At 40.5% G+C, this 26,006-nt stretch overlaps 1 protein-coding gene across 1 annotated transcript; it reads left to right on the top strand.

Annotated features, from left to right (window-relative positions):
* The first annotated feature begins 19,934 nt into the window (after nt 1-19,934).
* LOC309504868 (zinc finger BED domain-containing protein 4-like) lies at nt 19,935-21,251 on the top strand. The gene is made up of 2 exons (XM_082178147.1): nt 19,935-20,194; nt 20,447-21,251. The coding sequence occupies exons 1-2, from the start codon at nt 19,950-19,952 to the stop codon at nt 20,946-20,948; spliced, it is 747 nt and encodes a 248-aa protein (XP_082034273.1). The 5' UTR covers nt 19,935-19,949; the 3' UTR covers nt 20,949-21,251.
* Nucleotides 21,252-26,006: the final 4,755 nt, after the last annotated feature.

The raw sequence follows: 26,006 nt of genomic DNA, 5'->3' as shown, positions 1-26,006 counted from the left end.
TTAGCCATTCATTCAGGTGTGACACTGACTGAGCCACAATGCAAGGACAAAATATATATTTTGCAGAAGACTTATATTGACCATTTAAGATTTTGCTTACATCTATCTTGTAAATATGTTTTGCTATTTTATTAAAAAGGTTACAATTACAACAATAATTACAATTTCAGCAATATTTCTGCAAAAAAGTACTCTTTCTTTGTAAAAAAAAAAAAAAAAAGATTATAGGCCTACATTTTATCATATGTATTCATTAGTTTGAATATAGCCAACATTGGAACATCTTAGTCTATGACTTTATTTTTGACAAAATAGTATTTTATATATATGAGCAGAAAAGCTTATTTGATGTGACAGTATATTCTACAGTAAAAACTGTACCCAAATCTAGTCAACAAAATGTTGTCTTTCATACTTCGCCTGACTGTAACGCAGTAACTGTAACTGTAAAAGCAGTTTATTCTTTCACACACAGACGCGCGATTCATATTTAGGCTAAACACTCTTTACAAATATGTACCCTTCATTCATCTCACAGAAACGCGATTCATATTATAGAAACGCGATTCATCTTTTTGTTTACATAAGCCTACAACGTTATTCCATAACGTTATTCCACATTAACACTTGAGAAAGGATAACTTAGCCTACCTCACTCCTCAGCGGGATCTGCTCCTCATATCAGCACGGAAAATTTTCTCCATAAGGTAGGCTATATTATGCCTCTTTGTTTACAGCTGATGTGGGGGCGTTTCACAGACTGAAATGGTTCTCAGAATTTGCGTTTGAATAGCACGCGCTCTCCGGGGCGTGGTCAAATTACTTTTGAATGGCTCGTAATGAGCTCGACTGGAGTCGCTCTCTTTTTATACAGATTACAGAAGCTGATAATATTTGTTTTTTATATAAATTACTTCATTTAAAAGCTGCGATCTCAAGCTTTATGCCCGTGGGTCTGTTTGCCTGTTTGACTGAATTTTCGCGGAGTTATAGATCATTTTCGAACGCGTTTCAAATGGGAGTTTACTGACAGAGAGAAGGCAGAAATAGCATCATGTTAGTTTTTCTTTATTTGTCAAAAAGCAAAACACTTTATTTGTATTGTGAGTATACAGAAAAAAAATAGAAACTGAACAGGATCGATTGATGTATTACACGAAAATGAAAGATCAAAATTAACAGAGCATTTTGTGTTTATTTTTCATTGCTAAAAAAAAAAACGAGCAAAACGCGCGGGCGCGTTTTTGGTCCCCAGAGGGTTAAATGCAAATGAGCTGCTGCTGCCGCCCAAAGGGTGGAGCCTTACGAGCTCGCGCTCAGAGCCAGGACAATCTCATCTGATAATATCAAAACAGAAACTCTCATTAGTGGTGTTCATTTCGACTCGGAGTCGGACAATAATGCCCACAGAGCCAGAGAATATATACTGTATGGAGATTGAACAGGTATAGTTTAGCTTAATTATGGTTATAACTTATTTGTCATCTGCTTTTATCCACTATTAATACAAGCCTGCTGTAGCAGACCTCGTCCGAATGATGACCAAGATATACTGATGAGTTCGATTAAGTTTATTGTACATCACACAAAAGATGAAGCGTTAGTTTTACTCCAGAAAATCACTGTAAGAGCAGCTAAATAAAAACAGTATAAGATGTGAGCATTTAAGTCTTATCCGAACAGCTTCGGAGTCATTGGAATAGTTATATGACTTATTTCGGGTTGAATGGTGGTCGTCTCGCACCCCCCAAGCGCCTTTGAGCCGAAAAACCACCCTTGCAACTTTGGGCCGGCGGGCGTGTATCGCTTGATATCAGGTCTCGCGTTGTAACGAATTGCTTTATGGCACTGCACAGTGCACACATACACGTAGAAAAAGGTAAAGTTAGATACTGAGTTCTTCACACTTTCGTCATGGCTGAACCGGTAAAAAAGAAGCAGAAAGCTAGGAAAGGTTTGTCGGAGGACCAAAGAAAGAGGAAACGGCAGACTGACCGAGCAAGGAGTCAGACTCGAGTAAATATCGTTCTTGTTGATGGACTAGTAGACATCTTCAGAGCTTATCTGTGCCTGTTCGATGTCCGACGCTTTGTAACGCGTTGTGTCAGGAGGAGAAATAGGGATAGCTCACAGATGAAGTTATTACAGAGGCCAGACAGACTCACGGAGGCGATTGGCATCTCACAACTTGCACTTTATTCCCCAATCGAACTCGTGTAACTGTTTGTCACCCATTCTACCGTCCACAGCTTTACTTGATAAACAAAAGTAAGATAAGAATGAGCATCAAACTGAAATAACCCGCATACATGGGGGTGTTCGAGGTGCACATACAATACAGACTGCCGACAGTTCAACAGGGCGCGCGCAGCTCTTAAAGGGGCCACACCTTATTTCCACTCATTACAGCCTCCATCCTACTGAACAGGTACCGGTATAGAGGGCGGAAGGGATCAGGCCGTGAGTGCAGAGACGGCTCTGCGCGAGTGGCGACAGTAATATTAAATACAAGTACTCCACAGCGACTCTAGGGGTCGCTGTTTGACAAAAACGGAAAGCTGCATAGTGTGCCTTTAATAAAGTGAAAGTGAAAGTGAAAGTGACACATGACGGCGCTTGTCTGAAGTTTTAAATCATTGGTTACCCGTAAGCCAATCACATAACGTTTGGTTATGACGTGTGTTATGTGCTGGCTCAGCCGCATCGAACTTCCACTGTAAACACATGTATGATGTGAAAACAAAACCATCGAGCGAAATACCGGAGTGAACATGGCTGTGAACGACTTTTGCAGATTATGTGAAGTAAATCTCCGCATCCACGGTACAATCAGCGTCTACGTCACGGCTCTCAGCCCGCCCTCTGTTCGTTGATTGGCCGGCTGTTTTGAGGCCGGAGGAAAACTGAGAGATAGGTCGCTATCTCAGACTGAGTACAGAAGCGAACTGAAATTGAGCGGAAGTACGAAGTCTGACGTAGTCAGGCTAGTCTACAGCTGCTCAAGCGTCGAAACAATGGCGGACTGTGTCCCGCTCCCTCAGGGCGGGTCTATGCTCAAACTGCAGTGTCAATCAACAGTCGTGGGAGGGGCCTGTGCAAAGTGACGTCACATTGCCGCGAATCTGAGAACGGCTTGTTCTGAGACAGTGCTTATGATTTATTGGGATTATAAAAAAAGCACTGGGTGGATTTTTATCATTATAGGGTGGTTGTGTACACACACTGCCAACACACATTTATGTTGGCATAACGTTGGCTGTCTTGCGCAGTCTACCCTCGTCGGACAGGTAATACAAGGTGCAGGCGACAGGGAACCGCATGGCGGTCGTCTCAGCCTCGATGTAGGGACGCAGCAATTCGGAGAGTGACAGCAGCGATGACCTTGACATCCTACAATTTTCACGCCACTCATCCGGGACAACATCTTCATTTTCAAAGTTCTCCCACCAGACAGCAGTTCGCCCAGGTCGGACCCAAAACCGGCGACGCTGGCGGTGACGCGGACTGGTTCTTCGTGTTGGAGGGAGGAGAAGTTGTTGCAAAATTGCTGACCTCCGAGCACTCATTCGTCTCTGCTCCTCGACATAATGGAGCAGCTGTATTTGCAAATGCAAACACACGAAAAGAGTTTGCACCAACATAAATGTGACTGCTACTCTGAACGCTTCCATGATCACCAAAGCCAAATGAAAATGTAAACATAGGTCGCACTTTTGGCGTAGGTGCGAGCTCTGGCGCATACTGTGACGTTGGCTGCCTAAACATCCGTTTGTCTCAGTTTACATGCAAACGAAGATTTTCAAAATCTCCACTCTGGCCGGAGTTTTTAGAAAGAATCGGTTTCAGAGGCGAATTCTCCATTTGCGTGAAAACGAAGGGTGCAAACGAAGGGAAATGTCTCCGTTTTTCAAAATAACCATGTACGTGTAAACTGGGCCCAAGGCAACACTTAAAAATGTCTTGTGTGGACACCAAGCGGGAAGGAAGTCGACCAGAAGTTGAAGCCGGCCGCGTGCCACCATCTTGTAGCAGAACTTCACCTGCTGTTATAGCATCCCATTGACTCCCATTCATTTTGGCGTCACTTTGACAGCGAATAACTTCACATCTGAGGCGTTTAAAGACTCCATTTGTCCATTATTTATTTCTAAAGAAACACAACAATGTATAAAATGCTCCATTACCTTGTAGCTTATGTTATGGCCCGGTAGAAGCAGTTTTTGTAAAAGTAGGCTAAAGATTGCGTCATAACCACGCGACTCTCTGTCGCACAGTAGAGAGATTACCGTATGGACAGGAGGAGAAGCTCGCGGGCAATCGGGGGGATATGGAGGCAAAATGACAAAATAATGAATCAGAATACCTAGCAAAAGTTTCTCCTGCTCCTAGCTCGTGGATACCTCCTACTCACGCTCTCCGTCTCTGCAAGATTCGGAAGGGAATGATTCAGATTTCTCATGCCACAGCCACTAGAAGACAGACGGGTTGCTCACGTCACATCTACGTCGTCAAGCTCGGTTTGAGTCTGCGCGTCAGGAACGGAAGTCCAAAAAAATCGCTAAAAATGGGCTTCACTTGTCTCAATTGAGTTCCAATGAGATGGCTCTGTCCACTTCTTATACTGTCTATGGTGGACACAGAGCCGTCGCAATGGGGTAGGCAAGGTAGGCAGCTGCCTAGGGCCCCCAGCTGAAGGGGGCCCCCGATGGCCGCACGGTCGTTTAGGTTGTGTATCTGCCCTCGTCAAACAGTATCAACCACTGTAAACAAACTATCACAGTGAGACAGCGCAATCACTCTCCAGTACTGCTCCGTGAGAGGGGCCCCCCAAACTAGAGGGATTCCTCCTATGCAACGACAAACACTATGAGTGCCCTAATCACTGTAATGTTGAAGTGACATCCACCGTCGCGCACCCCCCATCAGGTCCCCCACTAGCTGTCAGTAACAGCGCTACGCGGGCATTTAAATTTAAAAATGTCATCATGAAGCGCTCATACCCTTCAGGATTTTCCAAAAGACAGAGAAAGAAAGAATAAAAACGCCCAAGACACAGCGGCAAGTAAACCATTATTAGCTCCAAATGCAACTGTCTGACGTGTTTTCACATCTCTGCGAACATAAACCTTGACATCAGTGACCAAACACAACGGTATGTGAGCGTTGTTAGAGGGTGAAAAAGTTAAACTAATAGTCATACACAACTTTGTTCTGTTTGCAGAATTTAAGCATAACATACACACTAGACAACTTCTCGCCCCTTCACTGTTGTAGCTACAGCGTTCGAAAACTTCCTTTGAGCTAAATCCTCTTGATGCACGAGCCCAGATTACGATCGCATGAGATTTTTTGCCATGTATAAAGGCAAAAGCTAGAGAAGTGTTGTAACTTACTCTTGACGGCTGTCTGCCCGCGGTTGCGGTCACCGGTAAAAACTTTGTCAATTCCAAACAAAATGAGCTGGTCCTATGACTCCCATCCCATGCAGTTAGGTCCAAACAAAATAATCCATCAAGTCCGGTTACATTTTAGGCGTATGCAGGCTATCAATTTCCGTTGGTGATGTTTCTATTCCATCTGGAGAAAAATGCCCTTTTTCCTTCGCGTTTGTCCTTTTATTCTTCTCCATCAACACATCTCAACACTTTGTAGGCTACCGTAACAACAGGTAGTTTTGCGTATGACGTTACTGTCTGTGGCATTATGGGAAGTTAAGTTCTTTTCCTGTAAAGTAAATATCGAATCCTCCACATTTCACTTTCATGATATGCAATGAGAATAACAATAAACGTATGGCTATTCACTTTTTTTATTTTTATTTTTTATTTTGTTGCTTTATTAGGTGCTTTGCTTAAATTTCTTAAACACTTAAACAGTAATTCATGACTCTTAAAATGCACCAGAATTCAAGAAATCCCATCTGAATTTAAAAAATTTTCCTGAGGGAGGACTTGGGACCACTCTTTTGCCTAGGGCCCCCAAATATCTTGAAACGGCCCTGGGTGGACACCCCTCATGGGTGAGCAGTTGCTCATTATCATTTAAAGAGACATGCACCGAAACGGGTCGCTGTGAACAGAGCTGTTTTGGAGGAGGTAAAAAGGGTGTTGTTTTACACACCCATTGAGGAATTTTAGTATACGTTACACACTTTACATGAAGACCCTAAAGAATCATACCATCTTGTGGAAAATGGGCATCCGATGACCCCTTTAAGAGAGCAAACATACATCTGCATTGCCCTTCATTCATGCTATTTGAAATCTTTTTTCATATTACTTTATCTCTGTCATATTACTTTCTATATCAGTCATTTTTTTCTTTACATTATTTTTCTCAAATTTTACTGTATGTTTTGTGCTGTGTTGTACAAATATGTCTCAATTTGAAGGTGTTTAACGTCACGGGATGATGTTGTGAAGCAGTAATTTCCCATTGTCTTCATGAACACTTGTTGATTTTGTGCTGGTCAGATGAAGTCCGACTGAGCATTGAGAAGTAATTAAGATTATTCTACAAACACTTTTAGTGTCCTGGTCCTTCTCCTTCTCCTGTCCCGGTCTTTTGGGCTGAGCGAAGTTTTAACAAAGTGTTGACTGTTTGTTTTGAACATCAGGAGTGAGAGAGAGCTTCAGCACAACCAGATCTAGCCTAGTTTTCCTGCAGATTAAAGTCTGACATTTCTGACATTAAACATCATGATCTTTAATGTAGTTGAGTATGGTAAGTATGCTTATAGCAACGGGTTTTTGTACATTTTAATGTAAAAGACAGTTTATACTTAATTGGTTTTCAGTCTTTATTCAGGAAATTTGTCAGTAAATATAGATTTTGTAACAGACTAAATAGACTCTTTAGACTGGATGTTGCTTTAAGTCTATAACGGTGTCTTGATGCTCGTAACGGTTCAGAGGTGAAGTGAACTGTACATTTTCATTTTTTAAGATGACATTTTTTGAAGAGTTTGTATATAAAAAAAAATCGGTAGTGTTTAAGCACATTTCAGTTGACTACATTTTAATTTTGTATTTGTATTTCAACATGCGTATGTCAAGCATCTGTTGATTGAACTATTCCATGCTTTTTTTTTTTGTGCTTTAAATGCAAATAATTGTATGTATCTTTTGGCAGTTAAGTATTTTATGTTAGCAGCGTCAGTATAAAATTGCTTAGTAACTAATTCAACAACTATTCCTATTATCATATAACATGTAACAAATAAAATAATAACAATAAACTGTTTTTTGTCATTTGTAATTGACAGAATCTTCACACTAGATTTCTAAATGTTGGACTAAATAAAACTTCTCAGTTGAATGAACTATGAAACTAGTTGAGCAAACATGTTTTAAAATTGAAGTCAATGGGCCAACTAAAAAAATAATATGTATTCTTTTTGATAATATTCAGTGTTGAAATTGACGATGAATGAATGAATGAATGAAGCATTTATATTGACGATGGTGAATGAATACAAACCAATAATATTTTATATTAACTACTAACAAATTATCTTTTTATTTGTGCATAATTTGACAAAAACAGCAGAATAAGAATATTTTATATGTGAAATGTACCTGGTTTTTATGTATACTGTTCACCTCATTTCATTTTGTTGGCTCTTTGGTAACTGGAAACAATAACTTTTTAAGAAATCATTTTCACTTGATAAATAGGCTATTCAAATGTTATATATTTATTTATTTTAGGTTTATCATAGTTTTACAATGAATTTTCATAGTTTTAGATTGAAAGTCTAGAGCTGGCAGGGTAAATCAAAATCTATATATAAAAGTAATTTAAAACATTCACACGTGATAAAAAAAAAAAAAAAGGTTCATGTAATTGTTTGAATCAACAACTAGAACATTTAAATAATAACCATTTCCATCCTCAGGAGTTCTGGCGCGGCCTTTGTGACGTCATAAGCACTCAGTCAAGAGTTCGGTGAGTGAATGCAGTGTGGAGAAGTGAATCTGCTGCATCGCGCGACATCAGAGGTAGGAACAACTATATTTACATTATTTCGCCATTAGATGGCGGCAAAGACTGTCTTTATGAGACAGTCTGTCAGACGCAAATGACTAGGGTGTCAGGGCACGGGAAAACCCCTTAACTGTTAAAAGTTCAAGATATTGCAGCGGACATTCAAACAGATTTTTATTATGAATATATGACTATATCTACTGTAAATGCAGGTACTCTCGTAATACTCTACTCTATAAGCTTCAATGAACAATATCAATGAGAAGTTTATGTTTATGTTGCTAAGATGGTTGCTAGGGGTGTTGTGCAGTGAAATGTTGAACCATTGAAGCGATCATTGCCGTGTTTTATCTGGAAAAAACCCCACTAACGTTAACCAGAGCCAAGGACTGGAACTACCCGTTTTATATAGATAAATATACTGCAGATAATGGCTTTATTGGTAAATGATGTTGTTAAGCATTTATAATTGCAGGATGTTTTTTCGTTGCTATATTTTCGTCTTGATAATTTCTCTTGTTTTAGTAAAAAAAAAGTATTTATTAAATTTTTACAATTTTCAAAACTCTTAGCTAAAAAAATCCAAACTGATCACACTTGTAACCCAGCTAGTCATTCTTTCAAAACCTGATCCATGCTTTCATTACAGTTATGCACATTTTCAGTCCACATAATCAATGTTTCAAAACACAAGATGATTGTAATATGTAACGGAACATTTGGTTTAATCACCAAAACACACATGACCTTCTTTCAGTTTAGTACTTTTAAAGGAATAGTAAACACCAAACAAATAGTTCATGGCCCTGTATGAGTTTCTTTCTCCTGCTGAACACAACATAAGATATTTTGAAGAGTATCGGTAACCAAACAGTTGATGGACCCCATTGACCTCCATAGTATGGGGGTAAAAATTATGATGGATGTCAGTGGGGTCAATCAACTGTTTGGTTACCGATACTCTTCAAAATATCTTATGTTGTGTTCAGCAGGACAGAGAAACCCTACAGGATTGGAACAACTTGAGGGTGAGTAAATGATGACAGGATTTTCACAGAGATGGGACCAAGTCACACATGTGTAAGTCTCAAGTAAGTCTCAAGTCTTAACCTTCAAGTCTCAAGTTAGTCCCAAGTATTTTTTTCTTGGGCAAGTCAAGTCAAGTCAAGTCAAGTCACAGGCTATGTCAAGTCAAGTCAAGTCCTGTAGTAGGTCAAGTCAAGTCACCTTATTATTGTAATTTTACCTGCAGAATCTGATCTTAATAAAGTGAAAAGACAAGATATAAGTAGCCTAACTGTCAGTAAATTACAATAATTTGGATTTGCATGTAAATACTCATGTTCAGTAAAATACATCATGGAATCAAACAAAATTGTAACTTCATAAAATTATGTATTTTTCACTTCTGCCAACAGTGTTTGAAATGTTTTAAATTGTCAACATTGAGTCCATAAAACAAATAACAGCTTAACATCCAACAGACTCCTCTCTGAACACCTCCCTCTCTCTCTCTCTCTCAAACACAGTTTACTTACAACATTAAACTTTGTTACATTTCTCCTCTCTCTCACACACACTCACTCTCACACACTCTCTCTCTCTCACACACACACACACACACACACACACACACACACACACACACACACACTCACTCATCGTCAGTGGCGGCTGGTGAAAAATATCTTCGGTGGGGCTGTGTTATATTCAGTCGGTTTCAATAGTCTGGTAACCATGGGAGTCTTTTAGCGTAGTGGCTCCGAGGTTGTGGAATGCTCTTCCTCAAGACATCTGTCAAACATCCACTCTTCTCTCCTTCAAAAACATTTTTTATCTTAATATTACTCTTCTGCTCACAGTCTGTAAATTCTACATTGTTATTGATATGCTATTTGTTTGAATCCCTCTTTGTTTTGTGTCTTTAACCTAACTTTGTAAGTGACCTCTGTATATTAGGCCTACTTTCTGCCCTTGATATGTGTATTGTGCTTTGATGTTGATGTTTATTTTGTTCTATTCTTTAACCCTGTCCCAGTGGTTCTCAAACTTTTTAGAGTTGTACCCCATGAGGCTTTTAACATCCTTCTGCATAAGTTACCCACTCTTCAGTCGCACCTTTTTCAGTAAGGGACAATATTTGCCCCCTTAAATCAATTTTTCCAGTGCATTTTTACCTTTACAAATACCTTTATAAAATAAATAATGATTTAAATAATGAATGTTCATAATAAATGTTCAATAGAGAAATATGCAATGATGCTAAAAACGAAGTGATGCTTTTAAATATTGAATTAAAACCGCCAGTAGGTGGAGAGTCATCGAGTCATTCATTCAGTAATGAAGCAAGTGGCTGTATTTATGAATTAATCATTGAATCATTGACTCTAATGATTCATTCAAAACCGCAGATTCGTTCACAAACACTGCTGTGTGCTGCAGTTCTGCGGTGGCTTTCGTTGGAGCTATTATTTTGTTGTAAAAAAAAATGTTGACAACTGTGTTGAAAATGAACATCACTTAATATTAATATTTCGTTTGTTGAACTGTTGTATAAAATCAATGTCACATTCGCAATCATGTGGATCTTCATATAATGTGATCATCATTAAACACAGAAACTCACACAGGGTATGTGTTTGTATCGAAGAGAGTTTGATTCTTGTTGTGTTTATGTACTTGTCAGGAGATGGCGCTGTAGTTCACATGTTGATACCTATAAAAGGTGTAGAGTAAGAATGGAAGTTGTTGCACCTGCTGCCTAATCATGTACATGGCTGGCACTGTTATATTGCTTGTGGGTTTGAATAAACCTTGAAGAAATGAGAACTTTCTTGTCTTCCTGATTACTTGGACCTAGACATAACAAATTGGCGACGAGGATTTTGCTGTTCTACATGAAAGATGTCTGCTGTTGCTTCTTTTCCTACGCCATTCTTACCATGTCCGGGTGAGCCGTCTATTCCTTTTGGCGTCTGGTTGAAGATGTTTGAGAATTACTTACTTGTCATAAATGCATCAGGAGATGACTGGCCAGTTGCAAGAAAGCGAGCGTTGTTTCTTCATTGCCTGGGAACAGAAGGGCAGAGACTATTCTATACTTTACCAAACCCAGGAGAAACAATGGAGGATGCTATTGAGACTTTGAAACTACACTTTATTCCTCGACGTAATGTTGTGGCTGAGCGTCATGCATTCAGAAAACGAATTCAAGCACCAGGTGAAACAATCCTGCAGTATGTTGCTTCTCTTCGGGACTTAGCTACCACATGTGAGTTTGCATCTAATAATGATGAAATGTTGCGAGATCAATTAGTGGAGAATGTAAACAGTCATCGTATTAGAGAACGTCTGTTGTTAGAGACTGATTTGACGCTTAACAAGGCTATTACTATTGCTACACAAAGGGAGGCTGCTGGTGAACAAGCTAAACTTTTTTCAAATCAGACTTCAGTACCTGTGCAAGCAATACAAGCAACAAGTGTGCCTGCTGTTGATCGTTACAAAAGACAATCACCTTTGAAACCTCTGCCTGTGCCTTCAAAGTCTTTTGCTACTTCCTTGGCTCGTGCATGTTATCGATGTGGATCTACAAAACATCTTGCAAATGATTCCAGATGTCCTGCAGTTTCTGTAAAGTGCAATAATTGTCAAAAGTTGGGACATTTTTCAAGAGTGTGTCGTTCACAGCAAACACATTCTGTACATGAGATTGAACTTCCTGAGCTTCAGATTCTTTACATGCATGATTCAGTATCTAATAAGATAAAGTGTACTACTACTATCATGACTGCATCAGTCTCTGTACCTGTGGAGTTGATTGTGGATTCTGGATCTTCCATTTCCATTCTGCCTAAATCTGTGTATGAAAAACACTTTAAACAAGACTCTTTGCTGCCTCCTGCTGTTAAATTGGTGACGTATTCACGAAATCCAATACCAGTGCTTGGTTGTCTACCTGTTACTGTTACCAGAGATAATATGACCTGTAATACTTCAATCTTTATAGTCGAATGTGGCACTGCTCTTCTTGGAATGGATTTAATTAATGGATTGCATCTCAAGTTTGAAGGTTCTTCCATACTTCCAGGACCGACTCCGTCTTCAGCCTCTGTAATGCGACTTTCTGCTTCTGTGCCTGTTACTAAGCTAGGATGTGCAAAAGGATTTGAGCATAAGGTAAAAACTTCTTCAGTGGAGAAACCTGTACGTCAGAAACTCAGACAGTTGCCATTATCTGTTCGAAATGCTGTCAGTGATGAACTTCAACGCCTTCTTGACTTGGGTGTTATTGAACGAGTGGATGCATCACCGTGGATTTCTCCAATTGTAGTTGTTCAGAAGAAGACCGGTGGTATTCGCATGTGTGTAGACCTGCGAGAACCAAATAAAGCTGTTGTTGCGGACAGTTATCCTTTGCCCCATATTGATGAGATGATGTCTATGCTGCGTGGAGCAACTGTCTTTTCTACAATTGATTTAGAGAATGCTTATTTCCAGCTCTTGTTACATGAAGAAAGTCGTGATCTGACTGCATTCATCACCCATGAAGGACTATTTAGATTCTGTCGAGTACCTTATGGCCTTGCTTCAGCTCCATCTGCATTTCAGAAAATGCTAGCAACTGTATTACAAGGATTGCCAAACGTAGCCAATTATTTGGATGATGTCATTGTCTGGGGACGCACAAAAAGTGACCATGACCACATGCTTAAAGTGGTTCTTCAGCGTATACATGATGCAGGCTTACAGTTGAATGATTCAAAATGTCACTTTAATAAAAGCAGTTTGCGCTTCCTTGGTCATACTGTGTCTGCACAGGGTATTCACCCAGATGAGGATCATCTTAGTGCAATGCTTCATGCTCCTGTTCCTAAAGATGTACATCAGCTCCGTTCCCTTCTTGGATTGTTGTCATGGTACAATAAATTCATTCCAAATTTCGCTACAGTTGTAGAACCATTGCGTGCTTGCATCAGACAAGGTTCTGAGTTCAGCTGGTCAGATGAGGCTCAGAAGAGTTTCAGTACTGTAAAGGAGTTGTTACTCCAAAGCCCTGCTTTAGCATTGTTTGACCCTAACTTGCCTATTGTCGTTTCAACGGATGCGTCAGATTATGGACTAGGTGCTGTATTCTCTCAAATTCATGAAAACAACACAGAGCACATTGTTGCATTTGCTTCAAGAACATTGTCTACTGCAGAACGCAAATATTCAACAATTGAAAAGGAAGCTCTAGCATGTGTCTGGGGTGTTGAAAAATGGAGAACTTACCTCTGGGGTCGAAAATTTCTTCTACGTACGGATCATCAGGCCTTGACAGTGCTCCTCTCCTCTAAAGGCACAGATCGCGCTGGAATGAGGATCGCACGTTGGGCAGAGCGACTCTTGTGTTTTAACTATGAGGTGAATTATTATCCCGGCTCTCAAAACCAAGTTGCTGATTATCTTTCACGCCTACCCTTGCCTGCTTCTGATGAGGATCTTTCCGATACTGAGCCGGAGTTTGTTGCATTTTTGTCTTCTGAAATGTCTGCTGTGTCTCCAACTGAATTTGCTCTTGCCTCTGCATCATGCTCAGAAATGACTGCATTACGTGCTCAGATTGTTCGTGGATGGCCTTCTTCATCAGCTGCTGTGGGGGTTGTTCTACGTCCATATTTTCAAATACGTCATGAACTTGCTGTGCAAAAGGACTATGTGTTTAGAGGGTCACGTCTTGTTGTTCCTGTTGCATTGCGACGTGTTTTGGTGAATCTTGCCCATGAAGGTCATCAAGGAATAGTGCGTACGAAACAGCGCATTCGTGAACTTTACTGGTGGCCTGGTATTGACTGCTTGGTTAAGGAACAGATCAAGAATTGTGAAGTTTGCTTGTCTTCTGATAAGGTTACAACTGTTCGTGCTGCACCTTTACAACCTGTACCTTTTCCAACTATGCCATGGGAAAAAGTGGCTGTTGACATTGTTGGCCCATTTGAAACCGCTACCTGGGATTGTCGGTACATTATGACATTGATTGACTATCATAGTAAGTGGCCAGAAGTGGCATTCACTTCTTCAATCACAAGTAAAAATGTGATCAACTTCTTGACGTCAGTTTTCAGCAGATTTGGAAATCCTCATTACATTGTATCTGACAATGGATGTCAGTTCAAGTCAGTGGAGTTTGCTGCATTTCTGAAAGATCGAGACATTCAACACATACATACGTCAGTGTATCATCCAGCTGCAAATGGAGCTATTGAGCGATTTCATCGAGTACTGAAGAGTTCTATTCAATCTGCTATTCTGTCTGGAAAGCCATGGAAATCAACAGTGACAGACTTTCTTCAAACTTACCGTGCTACTCCCCATGCTGTTACTGGACGGTCTCCTTCTGAGTTACTCTGTGGCAGAAAGTTGCGTACTCGTCTAAATGTTCTCCCTCTTCCTATAACTTGTAAGGATCCTGCTGTGAGTCAGAAAGTGGCATTGTCTCAAAAGAAGATGAAAACATACACAGACCTCAAACGAAGAGCCTGTACTCCTGAGTTCAAACCTGGAGACTGGGTGCGTATAAAAATTCCAGTTCATGTTCCAAAGGGACATCCTAGATTCTCAAAGCCTTTGAGAATTGTACATCAACTTGGTCCATGCACTTACCAGTTATCAGATGGAAAAAACTGGCATGCATCTCATCTTTCTCCAGCTTGTGCACCTGTGGAAAATGCCATTGATAGTGAACTGGTGTCCTTGCCCCTCCAGTCTGTTCCTTCCTCTACGGTGTTGCCTAAAAATGAACTTGTGAACTTGCCTAATCAAATTGCTTCTCCATCTGTTCCTGTAAGGTCTTCTTCAAGAGTGAAACGCCCTCCGCGTTGGTTGCATGATTATGTTACGTAGTACAAAAGACATTGATTATTTTGTGCTAAATGAGAAATTAATTCTAGTTCTAATATGTCTGGTTACAGAATGTAGAATATATTGTTAAACTAATTGAATTGGATGTACATTTTGTATAGATTTTGCCTATTGCACCAACTATGTAATTTGGGTGGAATTTACAGTTTTGAGTAAAGGGGGAATGTTGTGTTTATGTACTTGTCAGGAGATGGCGCTGTAGTTCACATGTTGATACCTATAAAAGGTGTAGAGTAAGAATGGAAGTTGTTGCACCTGCTGCCTAATCATGTACATGGCTGGCACTGTTATATTGCTTGTGGGTTTGAATAAACCTTGAAGAAATGAGAACTTTCTTGTCTTCCTGATTACTTGGACCTAGACATAACAATTCTTATATCGATCTCCATGCACAGCCTGTGTCTATATTTGTTCTTCATGCTAGTAAGTGCTAAATCCCTACTTTTACAAAGGTAACGTACATTGTCGAGAACGGCAGAATAGCGCGATTTGCCGAGGCAGCAATCTGCACGAGACCTGTCATATAGCCTACGCTGCTTAAATGCAGAAAGTTTTGACCGCAAAAGATGAGGTAATTTGATCGGATGTCACGTATTTACAGCATTTTACCTGATAGAAATGCATGCTCAGTTTAAATCTTATTTTAAGGTGAGGTAGTATTAAAGGAACGGAAAAATTCAGCATTTTGTTCCCCTAGCAGCTAACGTTACCCCCTTCTGTCACCTCACGTACCCCAGTTTGAGAACCACTGCCTTTTAATGTTACATATCTTTGTAAAGCGACCTTGGGTGTTGGAAAGGCGCTATATAAATAAAAATAATTATAATAATTATTAACCACCCAAACACAATTTAACACAAACTGCATGATACCAGTGCTCTGTGAAAAAGTCAGTAATTATTTAATGCCATATTACAAGGCTGAGGCTTCCTTACACAAAAACAAACAAATTGCACAAACTTTCCATTTGCATTTGAAATTGAACTCACTTCATTCAGTCCGGTAACTGTCCATGCCGGATCTGTCCCCGCTGTTTTAAAATGTAATCACGGAAAGCAAAACAAGGCATTAGCATGACGCATCCACGCATGAGTGCGCGCGCAGCTTGGGGCGCTGAACAGAAGCGCCCATAGCTGACTAGATTTGAGCTCGCTGATTGGCTACAGTTTATGTCAAACATTTATATATTAAATCAGCAATTGGCTAAGCTGCTTCACAAACCCGCCTCTTTGGGGCGATTGACTCCAGCGCCCCAGAGCTGATGAGACGTGCACGCAGGTGGAGGAGACGTGTTAAAAAAGCAGACATTTTTAATTTCTATCATATTTTTCACATATACTGGGTGCATTTAATATCTCAAACACAAAAAAATACTGACAATTTGTATGTATGATTTATGTATATATTTACTTATTTATTTAATGAGTGTGACTCATAAACTGTGGTCTGGCTCATGGGGGGGCGGCGCCCTAGCGCCCTCTATTGGCCAGCCGCCCCAGTAGGAAAGATTAGATGAATGTGATCATTTATATTTGGGCCTTTTTTGGGCCTGAAATCGCTGATAAAACCTTATGGCTACTTTAGCTATTATTACATTAGCTAACTACCAACTAACCAGATAACATTAACAAATTGACAAGCACTTACTGGGCAGAATGGCTGTTAATGTTGCATGTCTTGCAAAGCGCTGTTCGTCTTTTGCCATCTTGTGAACAATTCTTGAAGCCGAAAGCGATGACCCTCGGTACCCCTCCGGCTGACATGTTGATGTGATATCTGATCTAAGTGGGCGTGGTGTGCGTAAGGTACGAGAGGGCATGACTGATGATAGTTTCATGATCCAGTCATGACAACGCTATTCTCAGCCTGCGCTCCAGCTGGGTAATCAACTTGATTTTTAAAAATAATTTCTATATTTTATATTCAAACTGTAAACATGATGTGATTAACACTCAAGTCATTCAAGTCATCGTGTCTCAAGTCATGTCAAGTCCCGAGTCTTTAACTTCCAAGTCCGAGTCAAGTCTCAAGTATTTTATTTTTTGTCAAGTCAAGTCACAAGTCATAAAAATAGCGACTCGAGTCCAAGTCACCAAGTCACAAGTCCCCATGTCTGCCTCCAGCTGTTCCAGGAAGAGCTCCAGGAACTCCTCAGGTACGTGCAGAACCTCCTCAAAGTGCTGCAGGATGTAGTGCTGTGCTTTACAGCGGAGCTTTGAGCAGGAGGAAAAGTCCTCTGTCAACTTGCAGATGCCAATGCAGTTTCCTATATTAAATTTGAAATGCTGGGTAAAACTTCATTCATAGCCACTTCCAGAATAAAATTTCAAGAATGTGTTTGCCTAGATATCATAGTTACATTCTTTTTTCTGGCAATACACCCATTCATTTTCATGCATTTATATATTTGGACTTAGGCAGTTTCAACCGTATAATGTTGGCAGTGGAAATGATGTATATAATTATAATCATTTCTAGGTAATTTGCACACAATTGCAGTTCAAATGCTTCTTCTCACCTAAAGTAGGAGCTGCAGCCACACATGATGATCTTGTGCACTTGAAATTCTCTGTCATTTGACTTGATGATCAAGTCAGTGTGTTCGCCCAGTAAACGTGCTTCATCAAACACGTCAAAGGCTGTTGCTCTTATGTTCTCCATGTTCTCTCAGGACTGTAAATGTATTCAGTCTTCTCTCCTCAAACTCTGATTAAAGTCTCCTCAGGATTGTGTCTTTGTGGGACTTTTGCTCAGGAGAGTTCTATAGAATGTCTCTGTGACATCATAGTTGTAGAGCTTCAATATATCTTCTCAGTTTGTGTCTTGGCCACATAATTATTAAAGAGTTTTGTTTTATCGATTCCTTTTGAATGAAACATCTTCACAGTAACAAAGATATTAAATTCAGAATTACTGCCATTATAAGTAAAATTACAAATAAATGGGCAAGCTTAATTTTTTTTTTTTTTTTTTTTTTTACAATATTTACAACTGGAAAAATTCAACAAACAAGACTTTGAACAGTCACTAAGACACTACGGCTGTATTTGAAATTGTCCCTTATACTGGACCAGCAGTTCTCAACTGGTTTGGCCATGGGACCCACATTTTCCCATGGACATTTATATTATTATTGTTTGTTTTTTTAGGAATTTGACCGAATATATATGGTATTATCACGATATTGAAATGAGCGTTTTCAAACAATAACAGGTTTTATATATTTTTTCTTAAAACAAAACAAACTAAATTATATTTCAATCCAATAAAGTAATACACATAAAAACTACATAAAGTAAACAAATGTTTTAAACTGATTCAAGTGTAATAAAGAATTATAAAGAACAATAGGTAACACTTTACAATAAGGTAAAGTCAGTTAATGCATTAACCAACATTAACATTGAGCAAAAGCTACATCTGTTACCATAGTTATTCTTTGTTAACATTAGTTTAAAAAAAAATACAACTGATCATTGTTAGTTCATGTTAGCTCAGGTCCATTAAATCCTTCTGAATTTAATAATGTGTTATTAAATGTTGAAATGAACATTAACCAAGATTAATAACTGCTTTAGGAGTATTGTCCATTGTCAGTTTATGTTAACTATAGTGAATTAACTAATAAAGCCTTATTGTAAAGTGTTACCTGTTACAGAATGCAGATCCAGACACAAAGAAATACATTGAAATGTGAGCTTTATTAACAGCACTGAGCAGAATGGAGAATACGGATGAGTATGCAGTTCAAATAGACTTTGAAGAATGAGTAAAGCTTAGTAACTAGGGATGCACCGATACCGGTATCTGGTATCGGCCTCGATACCACATTTTCTAAAGTACTCGTACTCGTTAAAAGTCCCTCGATACTGGGGGCCGATACCACGTTCTGAGAAATGTCTATGTTTGAGCGGCGTGTAAGGGGTTAATCAAAGGCGCCGAGTGCCCGCCTCCAGGCACGCCCCCGCAGCTCAGAGCGGGGAGAAGGCGAGGCGAGACGAAACATGTCAGCCGTGTGGAACTATTTCAAAGTGAATGAAGACGACAAAACAAAGGCGGACTGCAAATTGTGCTCAGCGAAATTGTCCAGAGGAGGCTCAAAAGGTAGCGCATTTAACACAAGTAATTTAATCAAGCACCTAAAATCCCAACATGACAACGAGTACAAAGAGTTTACCCACGCTTCTAAATCAACACAACCCACGCTGCAGCAAACTCTTTCAAGACAAGAGAAAATGTCCAGAGACAATCCACGTGCTGTGAAAATAACACAGGCAATTATCGAGTACATTGCATTGAGTGACCAGCCACTCTCGGAGGTAGAAAATGTGGGATTCCTGCGTCTCCTCCATGTTCTGGAGCCCAGATATGATGTCCCAAGCCGCCGCTACATGACTGACACGGAGCTGCCTAAACTACACGACTCCGTGAAAAAACATATCCACAGCCTACTGCAAGCCTCCTCTACGTTTAGTTTCACCACGGATATTTGGACAAGCAGTGTTAGCCCCGTGTCGCTAATTAGCCTAACCTCCCAGTGGATAGACGAGAGTTTCATGCCGCAACGAGCCATATTACATGCGAAACAATTCCGCGGCTCGCACACCAGCCAGGCTATAGCGCATGTGTTTGAGGAAATGCTCCAGACATGGGGTATACCTAAAACATCAGTACATGTTGTGCTTCGAGATAATGCCAAAAACATGATTAAAGCCATGAATGACGCAGGGCTCCCAAGTCTGCCGTGTGTCGCGCACACGCTCCAACTGGCTGTTCACGAGGGCTTATTAGCACAGAGGAGCATAGCAGATGCTATAGCAGTGGGGCGGAAAATAATTGGGCATTTTAAACATTCCGCCTTAGCCTACTCCCGCCTCGAGGACATTCAGGGACAGCTCAACCAGCCAATAAAGAGACTACAGCAGGACGTACAGACGCGCTGGAACAGCACGTATTACATGCTCCAGTCCCTCATTGAGCAAAAGCGAGTGCTGGGGGTGTATGTGTCCGAGCATGAGGGAGTTCATCCGCACTATCTCACCGCTCACCAATGGGCTCTTATGGAGAAGACTGTTGCCATCCTTGCCCCCTTTGAGGAACTAACTAAAAAAGTGAGCAGCTACGACGCACTAGCCTCTGATGTCATCCCAGCTGTGACTGTGCTAGTGAGACTTCTAAACAGAGAAACAGACGAGGACCACGGCGTCAAGACAATGAAAGCAACCTTACTGGCAGCTGTCAAGAAGCGCTTCAGTGACGTCGAGACCAACCCACTGTACTTCATCTCCACCATACTTGACCCAAGGTAAAGTCTGTGTGCTATAGGTATTCAATGATAAACTACAGTACTAAATGTAAGATTAATTTCCATCTGAAATATTATATTATATTTTTGTAACTAAAATACACAAATACAAATGTATGCAATATAATATGAAATATATTTCCCTTATTACTACCAGAAAGCCAAATGGCTGGCATTTGTGACAGTGGTTTAGGGGAAACTAAAATCTGTCCTATTTTTCCACATATTAATACATTCATGAATTTTGTTCAGGTATAAAGATCGCTTCTTCTCCAACAATGCTCCGGAGGCCAAGCTGCACCTGAAGCAGGAGCTGCAGATGATGTCCAGAGCTGAGGCAGAGGGGAGTCGGGCAGAAGCTGCAGAACCTCCTGCTAAACTGTTCCTCAAGGCCCAGGCCAGCACTAGCAGCAGTCTGGACACTGTATTTGAAGAAATCGCTAAGGAGCAGCCCCAGGCAGCACAGCCGCTGGCAGCAGGTGCTGCCATTGAGCTCGACACATACCTCGGAGAGGCCCCAAGCCCTCGTGAAGACAGTCCTCTGAAGTACTGGGGTGTCAACAAAATCAGGTTCCCCACTTTGGCTAAAATGGCCCATAAATACCTCTCAGCCCCATGTAGCAGTGTGGAAAGTGAAAGGCTTTTTAGCTCAGTGTCACACATTATAGATGAAAACAGAAACAGGCTGACTGCTGATAATGCAGAAAAGCTACTTTTCTTAAAAAAAAACCTGCCACTCACTTTTTCTAAATAGGCTCCATTAAGTGAGTCGTCTTAGACTTGATGTTAATACCTACCTCAGTTGCACTGACTGCCACAGTTCTATGTTGGTGGATGTTGTTAGTTTATTCAAATATTGTGCACTAAATAGCAAAGATGTTTATTAATGCCCCTTGTGTCGTCCAAAGCGGCAGAGTTTACAACAAACTGAAAAAAATACTTGAGTTGCACTGTCACTGTTTACATTTTTTTTAATAATTATTTATTCTGTAATATGTTGCATACAACATGCTTTTCATTTTAAATAAATGTTCTTAATTCCAAACTAGTCCCTTGTTTTTTTGTTAAATTATATGACTAAAGTGTGTGTGTGTGTGTGTGTGTGTAAATTAGTCTACTACAAACTTCCTTAACAGTATTTATGCTTACAGGGCACCTATTATGACCCTTTTCACAAGATGTAAAATAAGTCTCTGATGTCCCCAGAGTATGTATAAATATAATACCCAACAGATATTTTTTTTACAGCATGTTTAAATTGTCATTTTTTGGGGGCTCAGAAAAACACACCGTTTTAGTGTGTATCCCTTTAAATGCAAATGAGCTGCTGCTGCCGCCCAAAGGGTGGAGCCTTACGAGCTCGCGCTCAGAGCCAGGACAATCTCATCTGATAATATCAAAACAGAAACTCTCATTAGTGGTGTTCATTTCGACTCGGAGTCGGACAATAATGCCCACAGAGCCAGAGAATATATACTGTATGGAGATTGAACAGGTATAGTTTAGCTTAATTATGGTTATAACTTATTTGTCATCTGCTTTTATCCACTATTAATACAAGCCTGCTGTAGCAGACCTCGTCCGAATGATGACCAAAATATACTGATGAGTTCGATTAAGTTTATTGTACATCACACAAAAGATGAAGCGTTAGTTTTACTCCAGAAAATCACTGTAAGAGCAGCTAAATAAAAACAGTATAAGATGTGAGCATTTAAGTCTTATCCGAACAGCTTCGGAGTCATTGGAATAGTTATATGACTTATTTCGGGTTGAATGGTGGTCGTCTCGCACCCCCCAAGCGCCTGTGAGCCGAAAAACCACCCTTGCAACTTTGGGCCGGCGGGCGTGTATCGCTTGATATCAGGTCTCGCGTTGTAACGAATTGCTTTATGGCACTGCACAGTGCACACGTACACGTAGAAAAAGGTAACGTTAGATACTGAGTTCTTCACACTTTCGTCATGGCTGAACCGGTAAAAAAGAAGCAGAAAGCTAGGAAAGGTTTGTCGGAGGACCAAAGAAAGAGGAAACGGCAGACTGACCGAGCAAGAAGTCAGACTCGAGTAAATATCGTTCTTGTTGATGGACTAGTAGACATCTTCAGAGCTTATCTGTGCCTGTTCGATGTCCGACGCTTTGTAACGCGTTGTGTCAGGAGGAGAAATGGGGATAGCTCACAGATGAAGTTATTTCAGAGGCCAGACAGACTCACGGAGGCGATTGGCATCTCACAACTTGCACTTTATTCCCCAATCGAACTCGTGTAACTGTTTGTCACCCATTCTACCGTCCACAGCTTTAAGTCAAGTCAAGTCAAGTTTATTTGTATAGCGCTTTTCACAATACAGATTGCATCAAAGCAGCTTCAAAGTATTAAATTAAAATAATACAACAAAGTTTGTTTCAAGAGGAATTTATTGATTGATAAAATTAAATTAAATATCCCCAAAATATCCCCAACTGAGCAAGCCAAAGGCAACAGTGGCAAGGAACCGAAAAACTCCATCAAGTGACCTAATGGTGTCCTAAAACTCCATCAGGTGCCTTAATGGAGAAAAAAAAAACCTTGGGAGAACCCAGGCTCAGTCGGGGGCCAGTTCTCCTCTGGCATTGGATAGAGGCCGGATTGTAGTTTGAACTGTAGGATTATATGAATGCCTGGCTGAAGAGATGCGACTTTAATCTAGTTTTAAACTGGGAGAGCGAGTCTGAGCAACGAACAGTATCAGGAAGACTATTCCAGAGTTTTGGAGCCAAATGTGAAAATGCTCTCCCTCCTTTGGTGGTTCTGGATATCCTAGGTATGACCAAAAGCCTTGAATTTAGTGATCTTAAAGAGCGCGATGGATTATAGGGCGATAGAAGATCCGTTAAATAGACTGGAGCTAAGCCGTTTAGGGCTTTATAAGTCAGTAGCAATACCTTGTAATTAATACGGAACTTTATAGGTAACCAATGCAGTGATGATAAAATCGGTGTTATATGATCATATTTTCTTGATCTCGTAAGAACTCTAGCGGCGGCATTTTGGACTAACTGTAGCTTGTTTATTGAGGATGCAGGACAACCAGCTAATAAAGCATTACAGTAATCCAGTCTCGAGGTCATGAATGCATGAACTAACTTTTCTGCATCAGAAACTGATAGCATATTACGTAGCTTAGCAATGTTTCTAAGGTGGAAAAAGGCTGTTTTTGTAACATATGAAATATGATTTTCAAAAGACAGGTTGCAATCGAGTATAACACCCAGGTCTTTTACTGTAGAGGATAAAGTAACAGGACATCCTATGATGTTAAAGTTGTATTGTGCGAGGTTTTGTGGGCGGTTTTTTGAACCGATAAGTATTACCTCTGTCTTGTCTGGATTTAATAAAAGAAAATTACGCGTCATCCAATCTTTTATATCTTTAACACACTCTGTCAATTTGGAAAATGTAGCGTTTTCATCCGGCCGTGATGAAATATATATTTGAGTGTCATCGGCATAACAATGGAAACTAATTCCATGTTTCCTTATAATATTTCCAAGTGGCATCATATATATTGAAAATAACAGAGGGCCTAATACAGATCCCTGCGGCACTCCATAGTTTACTGGAGTTATGATCGATTTTTCTCCATTTAAATAGACAAAATGGTAGCGGTCAGATAGGTATGATTTGAACCAGCTTAGTGCTTGTCCTTGAACACCAGTATAATTTTGTAGTCGATCTAAGAGTATTGTGTGATCTATAGTATCGAACGCAGCACTAAGATCAAGTAAAACTAGTATTGAGATACAGCCTTGGTCAGAAGCTAAAAGTAAATCATTTGTGATTTTAACGAGCGCAGTTTCAGTGCTATGATGCGGTCTGAATCCAGACTGAAACTTTTCATAGATATCATTTTGTTGCAAGAAAGATCCCAGTTGAGCGGACACCACTTTTTCTAATATTTTAGACATAAATGGAAGATTTGAAATGGGTCTATAATTTGCTAGATTATTATGATCTAATTGTGGTTTCTTAATGAGAGGTTTTATAACTGCCAGTTTAAATGTTCTTGGAACATGACCTAAAGATAAAGACGAGTTAATAATATTGAGGAGAGGCTCTTCCACTACAGGTAACACTTCTTTCAGTAGTTTAGTTGGTATAGGATCTAATAAACATGTTGTTGTTTTAGATGAAGTGATACGTTTATTTAACTCTTTTTGTTCTATAGTTGTAAAGCACTGTAATTGTTCTTTCGGGGTGATAATTGAAGCTGAATTATAAGGCGCGATTGAAGATTGAACGTTTATAATTGTGGTTCTGATGCTTTCTATTTTCTCAGTGAAGAAGTTCATGAAATCATTACTACTGAACTGTAACGGGATATTTTGTTCGGGTGACGTCTGTTTATTTGTTAGTCTAGCCACGGTGTTAAATAGAAACCTTGGATTGTTTTGGTTGTTTTCTATTAGTTTGCGGAGGTGCTCAGCCCTGGCAGCTTTTAGGGCCTTTTTATAACGCGAATTGATCTTTACTTGATAAACAAAAGTAAGATAAGAATGAGCATCAAACTGAAATAACCCACATACATGGGGGTGTTCGAGGTGCACATACAATACAGACTGCCGACAGTTCAACAGGGCGCGCGCAGCTCTTAAAGGGGCCACACCTTATTTCCACTCATTACAGCCTCCGTCCTACTGAACAGGTACCGGTATAGAGGGCGGAAGGGATCAGGCCGTGAGTGCAGAGACGGCTCTGCGCGAGTGGCGACAGTAATATTAAATACAAGTACTCCACAGCGACTCTAGGGGTCGCTGTTTGACAAAAACGGAAAGCTGCATAGTGTGCCTTTAATAAAGTGAAAGTGAAAGTGAAAGTGACACATGACGGCGCTTGTCTGAAGTTTTAAATCATTGGTTACCCGTAAGCCAATCACATAACGTTTGGTTATGACGTGTGTTATGCGCTGGCTCAGCCGCATCGAACTTCCACTGTAAACACATGTATGATGTGAAAACAAAACCATCGAGCGAAATACCGGAGTGAACATGGCTGTGAATGACTTTTGCAGATTATGTGAAGTAAATCTCCGCATCCACGGTACAATCAGCGTCTACGTCACTGCTCTCAGCCCGCCCTCTGTTCGTTGATTGGCCGGCTGTTTTGAGGCCGGAGGAAAACTGAGAGATAGGTCGCTATCTCAGACTGAGTACAGAAGCGAACTGAAATTGAGCGGAAGTACGAAGTCTGACGTAGTCAGGCTAGTCTACAGCTGCTCAAGCGTCGAAACAATGGCGGACTGTGTCCCGCTCCCTCAGGGCGGGTCTATGCTCAAACTGCAGTGTCAATCAACAGTCGTGGGAGGGGCCTGTGCAAAGTGACGTCACATTGCCGCGAATCTGAGAACGGCTTGTTCTGAGACAGTGCTTATGATTTATTGGGATTATAAAAAAAGCACTGGGTGGATTTTTATCATTATAGGGTGGTTGTGTACACACACTGCCAACACACATTTATGTTGGCATAACGTTGGCTGTCTTGCGCAGTCTACCCTCGTCGGACAGGTAATACAAGGTGCAGGCGACAGGGAACCGCATGACGGTCGTCTCAGCCTCGATGTAGGGACGCAGCAATTCGGTGAGTGACAGCAGCGATGACCTTGACATCCTACAATTTTCACGCCACTCATCCGGGACAACATCTTCATTTTCAAAGTTCTCCCACCAGACAGCAGTTCGCCCAGGTCGGACCCAAAACCGGCGACGCTGGCGGTGACGCGGACTGGTTCTTCGTGTTGGAGGGAGGAGAAGTTGTTGCAAAATTGCTGACCTC

This window comes from Leuciscus leuciscus, assembly GCF_965113295.1.
Source record: "Leuciscus leuciscus genome assembly, chromosome: 8".
NCBI classification, from domain to species: domain Eukaryota; kingdom Metazoa; phylum Chordata; class Actinopteri; order Cypriniformes; family Leuciscidae; genus Leuciscus; species Leuciscus leuciscus.
This window is presented reverse-complemented; position numbering and strand designations above follow the sequence as displayed.

What these genes read in the sequence shown, in the direction of transcription:
- LOC309504868 (XM_082178147.1), top strand. Translation starts at nt 19,950, where the DNA reads ATGGAGAAGACTGTTGCCATCCTTGCCCCCTTTGAGGAACTAACTAAA. An exon ending in TCCACCATACTTGACCCAAG is followed by an intron (nt 20,195 to 20,446) that starts GTAAAGTCTGTG and finishes AATTTTGTTCAG; the next exon opens with GTATAAAGATCGCTTCTTCT.